The sequence below is a fragment of the Silurus meridionalis genome, chromosome 8 (assembly GCF_014805685.1).
Source record: "Silurus meridionalis isolate SWU-2019-XX chromosome 8, ASM1480568v1, whole genome shotgun sequence".
NCBI lineage: Eukaryota > Metazoa > Chordata > Actinopteri > Siluriformes > Siluridae > Silurus > Silurus meridionalis.
In genome coordinates this window covers 10,797,825-10,814,217 of record NC_060891.1, presented here as the reverse complement: position 1 = coordinate 10,814,217, position 16,393 = coordinate 10,797,825, and the positions used below count along the sequence as shown (strand labels likewise).

Sequence of the window (16,393 nt, the reverse complement as noted above, 5' to 3'; positions counted from 1 at the left end):
AGCAAAGTAATCTGATTAAATACATTAATTACATAAATGTATGATTTAAGTATATTTGTGCAAAGTTACACATCACTACAGCCCAAATAATTTACTTAATGCTTTAATTAACTCATTGCTTAAACACATAGATACAGCGTTTTCAAACAGGAGCTTTTGTGTTATTAAATAAAAACCTATGGTATACAACCTATTTAAAAAATGTGGAGAAAACAAATATGAAATAATTTTAGTTGCATCCAGTAAGTTGAATGAAACCTGTATGTTATATATTAATTGTATAGGTGGTCACACAAGTCTCCATACATTAACAAAATGTCCATTTATATAAAATAAAAAGGTTTTCATAAATATATTTGGATAGATAGATAGATAGATAGATAGATAGATAGATAGATAGATAGATAGATAGATAGATAGATAGATAGATAGATAGATAGATACTGAATAATAATTCCATTCTCTTAGTTGAATCGGAAAGTGTTTATTTCCCCTATGTATGGAGTTTACTTGGGACACCCTGTATTATAAAAGGATTGAAAAAGCTGGATCAAGCTGGAAGGCAGGAAAGTAATCCACAGCTGGAGCGAGTGCCTTGCTCTTTGTCCTACGTGGTCTCTGCAGTGCAACACCAGAACCACGTCCTGCAGGAGTAACCACACTTCAATCAGAGCTCACCACCACTGGGGACAGAAACAGAGCAAGGTTCAGAGCAACAAGATTACACATTGCACTGTTAAATACTTTGATTGAATTTAATTACACCTTCATTAGTGAATCCTTATTAAGTACATTTGAGACCTGAACATATATTGTAAAGTCAAAGGTTTTGGGGACACTTGACCATCCTTGCCATATGTGGTTCTTTACCAAACTGTTGCTATAAACGTGGATGTCTTTGTGTTCTGTAGGATTTACAAATCCCCTTCATTGTAAATAACCTCACCAAGCATGGCAATGCCCCTGTGCAAAAAGCAAGAACCATGAAGGCATGTTGTTTTAAGGTTGGATATTTATATTAAGTTTGTAATCTGGCGTACCAGTGTAGATTTATTCATTGCTAGAGACTTAAAGCACTTTTGTACGTCGCTCTGGATGAGGGCATCTGCTAAATGCCGCAAATGTAAATGTAAATGTAAATGGTTGGAAGAAATTAAGTGTGGCTGACACAGAGCCCGAGCCTCAACCCTACTGAGAACATATGGGATGAACTGCAATGTCTAACTGTGGCCTTATGAGTGCTATGGTCAAACATTAACAACCCTTTGACCATACGCTGTACCTCTTATAGAAAACAAATAATACATATTAATAAATTAGATGGCAAAACCCATGAATAAATACAAATATGGACTGGAATTGGGTTTTTAGAGCAATGATAGAACTGTACAGTATATATCAGCCAGTGTAATGATGTTGGAACGTACCCTGGCCACTGGTGGTGTCTGTCTGTAAGTGGTACATACACCACCCCCATGAGTGCCTTTCTGACAAAGGTACCATCACTCTGGCGATCATACTGCTCCAGAACTTGGGTCCCACCCTCTGGACCTACAGGCAGCACCAGTCTTCCACCCGGTTTCAGTTGCTCCAGGAGCTGGAGAGGATTTTATTGTTGGGTTTAGTCTGAATCATTTATAATCATTATGACTGCTAGCTAATACATTACTAAACTGAATTAATATGTGATGTTGGCTTTACTGATTGATTCACAGGAAGCAGATTTAGAACATACTCTAAACTAAGTATGCTAAAGATCTATTACAGCATCAGTGACCACATGAGAAATACCAAAAATAATGGTCATAATCTGATGTGTATGCATACATAGGGTCAGACAGTAAAGCAGTATAGAACCGAAGAGGAACTTGGTAAATTGTGTGCTCACCGCTTTGGGGATTGTAGGTGCTGCTGCTCCCACATGAATAGCATCATATGGTGCTCCATCTGGAAAACCCAATCGTCCATCACCAACTGAAAAGAAACACAGTCATGCTCAGACCAAAGACACAGTCAGTCTATATGAATTTTAATATAGAATAACTTAATTTTAGTGTGTATATATATATATATATATATATATATATATATATATATATATATATATATATATATATATATATAGCCATTTCTACAAATACAAATATGATATGAGTAATAATACTTAAACCGCATTAAAGAATAATAAAGCAGTTAATTATTTTAGTATGAAAAGAAATTGTTGTGCAAAAGTTGTGCATTTATATAACTGAGATTTGTAAATATTGTAAACTACAGAGAACTACTGCAAGCAAAAGTGATGATCCTTATGTGAAGGGAATTTTGAAGCTACAGAATGTATGATTTGGGAATTTTACCATTTCTGGTATTCCAAGCTACATGAGGAAGAACATTTAATGGCATGTGCAAAAACCCACATTTCAAAGAAATTCAAAGGTGTATCCCAAACCACCCAATAAACAAGAATCTTTGTACCTGAAATCTGTTTAATAGTACAAAATGTACATGTGGTAATTTCATCTGTGTTCTGTTTGTAATTTTGTATGTATCCTGTCCTTCAGCCTATCAAAAAAATGTTTGGAATGAACCAGACATTGTGAACACTGGTGTTCACCAGAGATTAGCAAAGACACATATCAGACAAAAACAAGGCCTAAGACACCCCTATTCACCAGCTATAACGCAAAAATACAGAGAATCTCCCCAACACAGCCCAAACACCAATTAGTACTTGCAATCATTTCTATCTCAACAAAACCAGAACAAATTTAAGAACAAACCACTACATTAACTGCTAAAACATCATCAGTCCTGATTTCCTTTTTCCTCTTATGGTGTATTATCAGACACCTTTTCCTCTCCTATTTTTTTTTTACACTCTCTCCTGGCTGTCGCTCCTGCCAAGCACAAAGTAACTGGACTTTGTTCATGCCTGAGGTTGGGGTGTGAAGACGTTTAACACATCAGAGTTGGAAAGTATGCATAGAAATTTCGCACCAATTCTGACCTGACATCCCTCACACTGCTCTGTAAGTAACTTATTATTAAAGGACTGTCAGCCTAGAAAATCCATATTACAGAGGAGTTTTTTTGATCCATTCTTCAGTTATCATGATTTTTCCTTTATTTAACAAAACCCTACACACTGTTCCTTTAACTGGTATAGAGAATAACTGTTATGTCCAATATGAAGAAATATCAGTCAAATGAGAAAGAAATTGAAATTTAATAGCACAGTTATGCTTTGCTGAGCAGCAAAGGCTGACTTTATTTTTTCACTTCTATTCAGTTCTGAAATTCTTACCCACTAGCTTGATCCGTCCAGAGGTTAATAGTTCTGGGTCATCAGCTTGGACATTTTTAATTGAGGCCCTCACTAGCTCATCTATGTGATCAATCCCCACCACTTTTCCAGTGGGACCAACCTGCATATAGAAGATAATGATTTTTAGATAATTAAAAGCTCCATATTTTGTCATCCCTTTGGCTTGGCCCTTTCTGGCCCAGGATTGTTACTGTAACATGTTTTAGAGCTGTTGTAAAAACGCCATGTTGCTCACCATCCTTGCAAAGCAGGCAGTGAGATAACCGCTCCCTGAGCCAACATCCAGGGCCGAAGCTCCTTCAGTTAACTTGTCACTGAGAACCTCGAGAGCATGTGCATGCTACAAAGAAAAGTCACATCATCAGACCAAATTCATTCTCTACATGTACAGTCACACCATCACTATAGCAACAAACTTTACTATATTACCTCCAGCATGGATCAGTGAATTAAATTGACCTCCTTTTTTACAAGCTACAAAATCTTAAATGCACATGTCTGACTATTCTCACTTACTTACCATATGAGGGGCACTGATGGTGGCCTTGTACCCTTTAAAGAGAGCAAGCAACAATGCTCATTTATGCTTTTCTGCTAACCAGTTAATCATTTCATTGTGTCTCTTCAAATTTGAACACACCTATCGACTGAGGAGAATCCTCAAACGGGTAGTCTTTGGAGTAGATGCTCCGATCAGTGGCAAGCATGGCTTCGAACACGCGATCGCTACGGATAACGCCGTGCTCTGTCGAGTAAATAAATAACACATTATTAACTCTGTATGAATAGGAACTATGTAGAGTTGCTCGTACTAAACGCAAGTCAAAGTTGCTACCTCTTAAACGGCTTATAAGCTGTGGATGTGTTTTGCCGCTTGATATCCACGCCATGCTCCTGGATAGAAGCAAACCCATAGGGAAAGCCAGTGCTGCCAGCCCAGCCACACTCCACATTTCCTGGAGAACAGTCACCTGCAGTACATTCACAAATAATTAATTGACAATGTTGAAACGGTAATTGTCAAATAATGGCCGGAGTTTCAAAAACGTTGTTTGGAGTTAAAAACAAAATGAAGGAAAAAATAATAATTTTTGCTCCATGAAATGTTCAGGTACGGCCTCAACGCCAATAAAAACTGTTCAGCTTTTTTTTTTAGATGTTTGCTTATTTTGTGAATTAAACATTGTATATACCTGAAATAATAACAATTTTAAAAAGCACAACTACTATCTGTTGTCCGTGTGATAGATGAACAACAAATGTTTGTTAAATCCTCTGTTTCTGATCAGAACAGAACGTCAGAGGTTTGAACACTGTCTCATAGCTGACCGTAACATCCTAATATGCAAAGAAAATCTCATTATACTGTATTATTTATGTAACAAGGCTTCTCCTTTCACTATGGCTAACGCAACTCCCTTCTTTAAGTTGCTCACTATGAAACAAGAGACAGTAAATTCTTAAATGTTGGGTTTTTTTTTTTCAGAGAAGATGGTGGCATTACTAAACCGTGTTCACATATAACTTCTTTTTGCATTAAAGCTGTAACCTGCATTTGCAGATGGCATAGTGAACTGTTTACAATTCACAATAATTTAGGCCCATACAGTAACTTCCCCAAAATCATCCCCAATTATTATGCAGTGCCGCCTGAGGACATGAAGAACACTGATCTCTGCCCTCGTCCATTGAAATTTCTCCAGATTTTATTAATCTTTTAATGACATTATGTACTGTAGAAAACAGAACAGTTACGATATTTATAAAAGCTACAAATTGATTATAACGTGGAATGTCTGTATTGTCTGTACTGTCTTGTATAGTCTGTTTTTGTCTTGTCATGTAGGTTTGTATTGTAAAGGTTTTTATTTATGTCTGTACTTTTGAGAGTAACAAACAGCTGGAACCAAATTCTGTGTGTCAACACACTTGGCCAATAAACCTGATTCTGATTCTGATAACCGGACCCCTAGAAATCAGACCTCAAGGCGACAGCTTTTTACTCAGATGTGTATTATGATCTGGTTGAGACCGAGTGTTTCTACACAAGGGTAAAGATTTATAGTCTGGAAGCCTACAATTAATTCCTTATCGGTGTTTATTTTGTGTTTGCTGAAGGCTGAGTCAAGTTTAAAAGCTGTCAAAAACGTCATCTGTTTGGTTCGTTGCTATGGTAAATGGGGAGGTTATTAGTGCCCATTTCACTTGCATGGCTGGGTAAGTCTGCACGTCTATACTAATAATAAGTCACATTGCTAACTAGGGATGTAACGGTACTTGTATTCATACCGAATTCAATCCATGTTATGTGCGGAACAAAGTTAAAATCTGAGTTCCCTCAGGAACGTATTAAGAGGCGGACGGCAAGTGTGCTTAGACTCTGCCTCGCATTTTGAGTGCATTATCGTTATTATTATTTTTTTTAAACTTGAAAACATGTATACAACAATACCAGGGGTTTAAACAAAACTAGAGTTAGCGCAGTGTCACTGTAGATACTCACTCCAGACCGGAAATAAATTTGCATGAAAAAGCTAAAGAATCCATAGCGCTAGCGTTAGCCGCTAACCAGGAAGTGGCTATTGGCTAACGCTAGCGCTATTGACTCTTTAGCGTTTTATGTCTAGATTCAAGAATTTCTTTTAAAAGAAGAATATTTGTTAAAGTATGCTGAAATAAACAGAACAGTTAAGTAGATAATATTTTTGGAAAATGAAATTATAAATGTTAAACACACACTAACAAACATCTGTATTACACAAATGGGGCCTAACAAATGTAAACAATTGTATTTAATTTTTCCATTGATTTTATTCAATCAATTTAACTGATTACTCAATTAAAACAATATAATACATTTTTTTGCATTTATTTGATTTATTCTATTTTATTGTTTTGTTATAAAAAATATTGTAAAATTATTTTGTATTATTTAACTAAGCAGGAATTGTATTTAAAATTGTTTTAAAAATGTAAACTATTGATGTTCACAAATAATAATTAGATGTGGAGATAACACATAGAACAGTGTGTGTGGGAGTTGTGAGAGTGTAGAGATGTGATGCACTGTTTAATCTGCTGTGGTTAATGTATGAGTTTCACCTCCTGATGTTTAATAAAAAGCACATGTTGATCTTCCGAGCTTCTTGTCGATGTTCAAACTGGCAGAACAAAGCAAAGAAGCCTCGAAAGCGTGCAGGGTAGGAACACTGAATCTAGCATATAACATCACATGCATTCAATTATTTAATGTGTTCCACCATAACTTATTGCATAAATAATTATTTCATATGATTCGAAATGCAGTGAAACAGTATGTGTGAGAAAGTCTGAATGCTCCATCTGAGACCTCTGTGTGGTCACAAATAAGAAAGTGCAATTCAAAGCTGGCTAATGTGTCTTTTTAATGTAAATCATATTACATTTGAATTCATCACGTGTTGTTGGTTTCAGATAACAGTAAAATCCTTCAGTATACAGCCAGTCAGTATATAGCCTTCACTGCTGTAATTCAAGCATCACATAGTGATTTGATTTTCAGAAATGTAAACACTTTTTAGTTTGTGGTCTGAGAGAGCATGAACAACATTGTCCTTGTTTTAATTTTAACTTTATTTATCGCAAAATTTAATAAATTGTCACAACATCACTGTATATAAACCGTTTCCCGCCGGAATCGTCCGAGGACCAAAGATGTAATTTTTCACATGAATTGGTCTAAACACCACCTTCAAGACATTCTATCAAGAATACAAATTATTAAAATCATGTTCCTGACCTGCTGCTAATAAACCTAATTTGTATGAAAACGTTCCTGCAGCTGTGATTTTTAACTAACACTAACTTTTTTAGCCCTTGGTTGCCCTGTCCGAAAATTTTAAGATTGTTGTGACCACAAAATCCTAAATTACTTATAATTTCTCTAAAATTTTACATTTCCTCAGTTTAAACATTTAATGTTTTCTATGGTCTGTTATGAATAAAATATGCGTTTATGAAATATACAAATCATTGCACACTGTTATTATTTAGATTTGACACAACATTCCCACTTTTTACGAAACAGGGTTGTATTATAAGACCATTCGCATTTCCCAAAATGTAAACAGTGGAATATTTACATATCTATAACATGTTCTTTATGAACATATAGACTTAATTGGAAAAGAAAAATAATTTTGTGTAGTCAAGATAACAGTATTTTCATTGACTTCCTTTCAACTTCAAATTATTACATCAAATCAATAATTACTTCTGTATTTCTTTTATATATATATATATATATATATGAGATTAATTAAAAGGGAATTGATATAATATTTAGATCATGTTAGTAAACGTGATAGTTTGAGTTTAGAGAAGAAAAAAAGAAGCATTTTGCAGTTATATCAGTCCTTTTGGTGACACTCAACCTGTTGATACAACTTTTTGTTTATTTTTATAGTTCTAAACTAGTACATATATGATTATAAACGTGAAAAGGGACTTGGGGAATACTTTAGTGAGAATATTTAGTGCGCAATAGTAATGATATTTAAGATTTTAAAACTGTACACATTACTGAGCCTACCTAGACTAGAGTTGAGGTCAACATTCAGCGTCGCCTTCGATGATCTACATTTACAGACGTGACATTTCTGCGTGTTGTAAGAGAATAAACACGGACGCTCATGAACTCAGATGAACCTCCAGCTTGTCTCAATTTGTTGCAGACGCGCTGCCCGAGTCAAACCCCAAATACAACGCAGCACGTAGTCCTGTTTTTGCACGCCGATATTCTCCCCCTTAATCTAACTCCTATATAGGCCAGTTGCAACTGAAATACCAAAATACAGTAAACAAAAAAATACACGCAACACATACAACCTTACGTTTCATCCTATAGCCACTTACTTTGGCGTAAGCACAGACGGAAGACCAGCCCTCGCGCACAGCGTTCATCCAATTACAGTGAAGGAAATATTGAATGACGGGCGTGTTGTCCAATGGGAATTCAGACGCGTTTCCGGTTGTGCTTCTGTTTACCACGGAAAGCCTGAAATGTTTGTGTTCGGGTGTTAATGCGTTTACACAGCGGACCGTAAAAGATCTGAAATACATTTCACGTTTAAGGTAAGAATAAAAGGTAAAAAATGATTGTGTATTTAGCATTTTAAGATCTTGATATTTCTGGAGATTCCTTTTTTTTAAAAAAATATAGATATATGTATATATAATCTTTGTATGTTAAGCAGTCGGACAGATTAATCTGATACACACAGCAACTGTTCGTTTAGATGTCGGTAAGATGTGTGTGATGAAGCCCCCACTTCTAACAGTATTGACTGGTTGTTTTTCTGGGTTGATGAACAGATATATGAGAATCATATCGTTCTTAAAATCCAAACACACATACCCATGTCCCACCTCAATATATTTAACTCATTATTTCTTTATCATTGGTGCATCTTTAATCATTGTTTTATCCTGACCAGGGTTGTAGTGACTCCTAAGGGGGCAATCCACCTAGTTTTTGAGTGATTGAAGGAAACCAGCGAGCCAGATTAGAAAATCTAAAAACACACACATATGCACATATACATACAAACACAGTTCACTAATACTGCATTACAAAATGCAAAAGGTCTGGACTGACCACTCATGCACTCGAACAAAATTGCTGTTTTGAACAAATTGCTGCTATAAAGTGTTTATATGTACGCTTTATTATTATATGGACAAATCATTTGCACTATTACAAATCTATCGTGAAGGACAGGTTGCTGCAGTGTCACTGTGTCTACTCTCTCAGTGTCCTGTGCTGTTTTGTGCTAAATGTTGCTCATATGCACTTTTCCTAGATAGTTATTTTATTTGTTTGTACTTTTTGATCATTTATGTCGTCTTATGTAGAAGTTTGTAATTTTCATGGTCAAACTACGAGTTCCTTCCCAGTTTACAGAGTAACGTCAAGTCAGCATTTCTTTTCATCATTTTAGGAAAATGTACAATTACAACCCACCCATTAGGGTTGCACAAGCCAGTGCACTCTTAGTGCCGGTCCCAAGCCCGGATAAATGGGGAGGGTTGCGTTAGGAAGATCATCCAGCGCAAAACATGTGCCAAATCAAATATGCGGATAATGTACCGGATCGGTCGAGGCCCAGGTTACCAACGACCGGCACAGGAGACGGAAAGGAGGAAGATGTCTACAGAGACGACAGGGAAAGGAGAAATGTAGGAGACTAGAGGTTTGGGTTGATACTTAAATGTTGGTACTATGACTGGTAAAGGGAGAGAGGGAGCTGATATGATGGAGAGGAAAAGGGTAGATATGTTGTGTGTTCAGGAGACCAAGTGGAAAGGGAGTAAGGCCAGGAACATTGGAGGTGGGTTTAAACTGTTTTATCATGTTGTGGATGAAAAGAGAAATGGTGTAGGGGTGATTCTGAACGAAGAGTACAGTAAGAGTGTAGTGGAGGTGAAGAGAGTTTCTGATAGAATGATGAACGTGAAGCTGGAAGTTGAAGGGGTGATGATAAATGTCATCAGTGCTTATGCTCCACAAGTAGGTTGTGAGATGGAGGAGAAGGAAAAAAATTTGGAGTGAGTTAGATGGAGTGGTATAAAGTGTACCTAGAAATGAATGATTGTTATTGGGGGAAACTTCAATGGCCATGTAGATTAAGGGAACAGAGGTGATGAGGAGGTGATGGGTAGGTATGGCTATACGGAGAGGAATGTGGAAGGGCAGATGGTGGTAGATTTTGATAAAAGAATGAAAATGGCAGTGGTGAACACACATTTTAAGAGGAAGGAGTATCATAGGGTGACGTATAAGAGTGGAGGAAGGTGTATACAGGTGGACTATGTTCTATATAGGAGATGCAACCTGAAGGACATTGGAGACTGTAAGGTGTTGGCAGGGGACAGTGTAGCTAGACCACACTGAGTGGTGGTCTGTAGGATTGTTTTGGAGGTTAAGAAGAGGAGGTGAGTGAGGACTGAAAGAAGATTAAGATGGTGAAAACTGAAAGAGAAAATAAAGGAAATATTTTGAGCAGCTGATAAATGAGGAAAATGAGAGAGAGAGAGAGAGAGAGAGAGAGAAGTTTGGATGATGTGGAGATGGTGAAGCAGGAAGTGTACAGGATTAGTAAGGAGGAAGTGAGAGCAGCTATTAAGAGGATGAAGAGTAGAAAGTCGGTAGGACCAAATTACATACTGGTAGAGATGTTTAGGAGAGATGGAAGTGGAGTTTTTAACCAGATTGTTTAACAAGATTTTGGAAGGTGATAGGATGCCTGAGGAATGGACGAAGAGAATATAGGAGATGTGCAGACCTGCAGTAACTACAGGGGAATAAAGTTGCTCAGTCACATTATTAAGTTATGGGAAAGAGGCTTTTACTTGTCCTATATACACTTCCCAGCTTGTCAGGAAGCTGAGGTCAGAGCACAGGGTCAGCTGTGATACATAGCACCTCAAGCAGAGAGGGTTAAGGATCTTGCTCAAGGCCCTAGACAGTGGCAGCTTGTCAAGGAGTTTAGCTCTAATTAATGTGGGGGTTTGCATGAGTTTCCTCCAGTTGTTCAAAACATGCATGTAAAATGATTGAAATGTTCCCTGGTGTGAATAAGTCTGTGTGCGCTTATATGCATGTATTATCTCATTAAATGAGAAACCATGAAAGGGAATTTTTCCTTCCCACATTTGCCACTGGTTTTCTTAAATTGATAAGAATTAATTTATGAATGTAAAATTGATATTATGTTTATTTTTGCAAAGCTGCTTTGTGTCAATGTCTATTGTTAAAACATACTACACAAGTAAAAAAACACGTCGTATGCAAAGTTCCCTATGATGAATTGGAGTTTTTCCGTGTCCAGTCTAGCTCCAGCCTCACTTTGACCCTGACCAAGATAAAGTGGTTGCTAAGACAAGTAAGAGTGTGACAGGTCATTTTTCTGACCCAGAAATGAGGTCTGAGTTGTCACCTTTTCACATGTAAACAGTCAAACTCACTGCTATTGCTATTTCATTGTAATTACAGTTTTACAGTTTGCCTCATGGGTAAGAGTTATAAAAGAAAATGACTGCTCCCTCAATTCAAGCTCTGACTCTCGCTGACAAAACACCGAGGCAGGTCTCTTAGAAAACCACCTACAACCAGTAACCGAAACAAAGTTATGAAATATAGAAATCTTCTGATTATTATTATTAGGAATAACACTATGATACAAGATGTATCCTGATCAACAGGGATCAGCAGACAATATAGATATAATGCAAAATATGGAATGAAACCAAAATCAAACCAATTCAGTATACTCTAAGGCTGTTCGATTCCTATTTGCAAATGTCATGCTCTGTATGCTTCTACATCTGCTTCTGCTGAATAGTGTGTAAGAAGAGCTAGAGCTCATAATGAATATTAAACAAAAATCATGATGCGCTCCTAAGAAAAGAATTTGTCTTGTCAGTATTTTGCGATTTGAGACATCGAAATTAAATTTCCTGCCAGAATCATCATGATTCAAATTCATCATATGATAATGTGTTGCATTCCTTTACTGTGCATGTAATGTTTTCAGCAGAGATGGTAAAAGTACACACGTCCTTCACTCAATTAGAAGTACAAATACCGTAATTTCCGGACTATAAAGCGCACCCATATATAAGCCGCACCCACTGAATTTTAAAAATATTTTTATTTTTAACATAAATAAGCCGCACCTGTCTATAAGCCGCAGTCTACACTAATGTACTTTACGCAGGCTTTAACGAAAGACACGTTACACACGGTGTAACGGGTGAAATATGTTGCGCTTCCTTTAGGAGCATATCGATATTTTGGGAATAGCATGCCAGAAGCGAGCTCTCCCTTCACCCTGACTCAACGCATTACAACGGCTTGTATCTAAACAGTAGCTGACCAAGAAAGTCATTGTTCACTGTCTTCCTCCTTCCTTTCACAACTATTTCTGTCGGGAGTTTTTCTTTTGGCAATGAAATTTCATTGGTCTAATGTTATGGGGTTCAGTTTTTTTGGCTTGAAGTTTGTGAAACCGGGAAAAACCCAGGAAAAATACCTAAATAAGCCGCTTCGTTGTTTAAGCCGTGGGGTTCAAAAAGTGGGAAAAAAGTAGCGGCTTATAGTCCGAAAAATACGGTACTTGTGTTATAAAAGTTTGAGCTCTGCCTTGTATTTAAGTAAAAAGTAGCCTTTACTACTACCTGTTTTAGTGTCATGCTGGAAACTGGATCTCACATCATATCCATATATTAATACAGAATAATCTCATATTTTGTTACCTAATGAATGTATCCAAACTGAACATCCACCATATAGAACACAGTTCTCAGTCATGTTTTCATTGCTGACTCCCTCTGTCTCATCCACGTTAACCCCATACTTCTTGTTACCTTCTGCATTGCTTGTTGTTGGCTTCGTAAACTTGCCTACGTCTGTGGTGTGCGAGAGCCAGAAAATTATATACCAGTGGTTGGTTGAAAAATGGAAAGAAGGAGGTTGATAGGCTGAAAACAGTGCACAATAAGAAGAAAAAATAAATAGTAAAGTACTGATAGAGGAAAAATCCATTTAGGTACAGTAATGAAGTATTTGTACTTCAGTATTTCCCACCTCTGGTTTTGAGAGTCTTGATCATGAGCTGACATTTAGACTATTTGAGCAGTGTTTTTGTTTCATTTGTATTGGAGAGATAAACTGATCAATGCTACCGAGAAGTTAACAAAAGTAAGCATTGAAATGCAGTTTGTCCAACCTAAACAAAAGTTTCTAAAATCTTATCTGCACATTTAAAATGCAGGGTCTTTTCTTTTTGGTACCAGGAACTCCATCCTATCCTTTACAAAACTGCAACAGCAGTTTGTGGACATCGTTCTAACTTGCTTCAAACTGAACTTTAAATGAACTACGCCTGAAATCCCATCACAATTGCTGTCTGTGATTACTAAATCTGCAATTGTTGTTTTTTAACAGCTAGGTTCAATCTAGCAGAGACATGAGTGATGATTCCAAAAGTTTCCAAAGCCGTTCCAGCGGTGATTTGTGGTCGGAAATCTGCTCAGATCTGCCTGAGCCACCGGAACATGGCACGGCTGGTGAACACTTCACAGATTCATTCCAGCCTCAGTGCCCTGTGACCAACCAGAACAACAATACTTCAACTAGTAGCTTTAATTCTTCTACTCAGTGGGAACCCATGGCGGACTCCGCAGTCTACATCGCCAGCTTAGGTATGGGAACATATGTTTCGACTTAGATTGATGCTAATAGACTTTTAAAAATGGTCAACAATTAAGGAAATGTGTTTACCTTGCAGAGAACCGTTTGAAAAAGATTAAAGGTCAAGCAAATGAGGTCACATCAAGGGAAATGCTGCGCTCTTTGTCACAGGCCAAAAAGGAGTGTTGGGACAGGTTCCTCCATGATCCCCAGACTTCAGAGTTATTCCAGGACGGAGATCTGGATCAGAGGCAAGTGAAAAAATCAGTTTTTGTCATCATTATGGCCCATGCTACTTAATATGTTTTTTTTTTTTACCTGATCTTATATTGTGTTTATTAGATTATTTGTCAATGGTATACAAATATGTATATTACAAGGCTGATGCATATCCATGCTTGAAGTAATATTTTGTTCCTTATGTCTTCCCCGGCAGTGCTTTGGAGCAGCTGAAGCGCTGGTTGTCTCCAGAGCGTGTAGCAATCAGCGCAGAAGAGCTGGAGTACCTCCTCTTGCCATCTAAAAGCAGAGAGAGAGACTCAAACAACCCATCCAGCACAGGCTCTTCCACAGAAGAGCAGGATGAGGAAGAATGCTCAAGTCCCGAGAAATAAGTCACATTATTCCCCCAAAAGACTGTAGCCACGTGACCAGCAGATGGCCATGTACTTGAGGTTCAGTGAGGCTATAATGTTGAGGATTTTGAGTTTCAAACCATACAGTGTTTTAAAGAAATAGCAAATGGAGAAACGTAAGCATTTTGTAATCTCCCACCATTTTCTCTCTCTCTCTCTCTCTCTCTCTCTCTCTCTCTCTCTCTCTCTCTCTCTCTCACTCTCACTCAATCTGCAAAATGAATTAGAGGTCACGATATTGACCAGTATTATATTTGTGTTTAAATGCTTAAATGAAAACCTTATTTTAAGCTTAACATTCTGTCTGGCTTTTACTACTAGGTTTTCATGGTAACCTGAAATCAAACCATCCTTTTTTGCCCTCCTGATTTCCTTTGATCTTTCATCTAATCTACTTTAAATTTTGAACCTTTTTTTTTTCTTGTATTGTCACATGCATGCACAAACTACCACAGAGAACAAGTGTTGCCAGTTGAATTTCCTTGGGCAGATGAGTTTTAAAGACGAACTCCACACTCAGATTTATAAAATATGTTCATACTAAAAGATCTGAAAAGTGCTTGGCAATTTTTTGCATTGATTTCTCATTTGGTGCAGCATTTTCAGATTCCTGCGAGAAGTTCGTGTCCTGTGAGAAGCCGATGTCATGTGATGACGTTGCCAGTGCAGTCACAATAGCGTTTTTAACGAGTAGATTTTTCAGCTTCTGTGACCATCATGTTAATTAGATATTATATTATATTGCATTATATTGACTGATGGCAGAGACTCAACTCTGTTGATTAGCCATGAAGTGCAATGATGTGATGTGATTAGCATTATATTTATAGCTCTGGAAGCTTTGTGAGCAAGAAACTGTTATCCAAAGTGAAATTTGATCAACCTATTGAGGTGTCCATTATGAATTTCATAAAACTTGGATGCCACTGAAGATGTTCAATGCTAAGTATCGAGAATAAGTATGATAGACGTTTTCTTTAAGATGTGCTTCTCCTTAATTTGAATAAAGGCCTGAAAATACACTGCTCACTTTTGGATAATAATACATATAAATATTAATATTCACTTTGTATGACTTTAGCCTGCAAAATAATGACCAGTAGATGTCAGTAGGTTGTTGCTCTTTCTTTTTTTGTTTCTTTGAAAATTTTCACCCTTGTTTTTACTAAGTTGTACATGTAGAAACATGTTTACAGTCTGAAATTACACTCATTCAACAAGCACTACACATTTTTCTGCCTCTTTTTTGTTTTGTTGGCACGGCATGAACAAAGATCCTTAGAACAAAATTTCCTTCCAAAAGCATAAGAGTGTAACGCTACCTGACTGAGCATTATATTACATACAGATACAACTATTAAAGAAATAAAAAAAAGCCCAGGAGAAAGCTGCTGGGCATGTTTTCAGCTGCATATTACTGATGGCATTTCACTGAACCCTTTCCCACAGTATAACAGGGTTTCGTTCCTCTGGCAGAGGGCATTTAGGATGTTTTTAATCAGTAGAAACTAATTATTTTTTTTGCCGCAAGTCTGTTATATGATTATTCAGGATACTGTTGGGTGTGAGTGTGTAGAGCATGGTGATGTGTTTAGGTAGGTGTGCAGAGTAAAGGAAAAGGGGGTAGGTGGAACAATTCACACATTCCAAAATAACATTTGTGCACAGCACAATAAAAGCTTTTCGAATTGAAAACACCATATACAACTGCTACAATCAATACTTATTACATAATTTAAACCTAGCAGGCTCGGTAAAAAAAATAATTTCTTATAAAAACTTACATTTCTGATGAGCTCTTAATTAGCATAAAAAAAGAAACACAATTAAATAATTACTTGACCTCAGGTATGTCACATTAGTATAACTAATTCAGTACGACAGTACAGCAGTCTTGTGTGTGCTAAATGTTCAAAATTGTCACGATCGCCATTGTAGTGCTGCTTTTTACACTATATCTATAACACAAATTAGTTTCAAGTAACTGCCATACTAATGTTCAGAAATTGACATTTCAGACAAAAAAAAGCTTTCTTTTTGCCTTATTAACGAAATGAGTCACCACAAAACTGGACAATTTTCATGGGTTTCGCCTTGGCAATGCACAGACTGACTGACAGAAAGACTGAATGATTGACTGAAGGAATGATTAACCCTAACCTGGAATGATTAACCCTAACACTAACCCTAATTGACTGACTG

The 16,393-nt window shown here is 37.0% G+C and overlaps 2 protein-coding genes across 5 annotated transcripts; one reads left to right on the top strand and one right to left on the bottom strand.

Annotated features, from left to right (window-relative positions):
• Window positions 1–87: 87 nt before the first annotated feature.
• On the bottom strand, window positions 88–8,425 carry pcmtl (l-isoaspartyl protein carboxyl methyltransferase, like). Of its 3 annotated transcripts, none has more exons than XM_046855402.1 (9): window positions 8,219–8,425; window positions 4,161–4,296; window positions 3,966–4,070; window positions 3,846–3,877; window positions 3,561–3,665; window positions 3,305–3,425; window positions 1,889–1,974; window positions 1,428–1,597; window positions 88–683 (listed from the first exon to the last, which is right to left on the bottom strand). In XM_046855402.1, the coding sequence occupies exons 1-9, from the start codon at window positions 8,423–8,425 to the stop codon at window positions 668–670; spliced, it is 978 nt and encodes a 325-aa protein (XP_046711358.1). In that variant the 3' UTR covers window positions 88–667. The 3 variants fall into 3 exon arrangements, with proteins under 3 accessions (XP_046711358.1, XP_046711360.1, XP_046711359.1); XM_046855404.1 differs by lacking the exon at window positions 8,219–8,425 and adding an exon at window positions 7,896–8,212; XM_046855403.1 differs by lacking the exon at window positions 8,219–8,425 and adding an exon at window positions 5,829–5,867.
• On the top strand, window positions 5,521–15,417 carry ccdc32 (coiled-coil domain containing 32). Of its 2 annotated transcripts, none has more exons than XM_046855406.1 (4): window positions 5,521–5,542; window positions 13,311–13,567; window positions 13,654–13,807; window positions 13,993–15,417. In XM_046855406.1, exons 2-4 carry the CDS (start codon window positions 13,333–13,335, stop codon window positions 14,168–14,170), a joined length of 567 nt encoding a protein of 188 aa, XP_046711362.1. In that variant the 5' UTR covers window positions 5,521–5,542; window positions 13,311–13,332; the 3' UTR covers window positions 14,171–15,417. The 2 variants fall into 2 exon arrangements, with proteins under 2 accessions (XP_046711362.1, XP_046711361.1); XM_046855405.1 differs by lacking the exon at window positions 5,521–5,542 and adding an exon at window positions 8,324–8,437.
• Window positions 15,418–16,393: the final 976 nt, after the last annotated feature.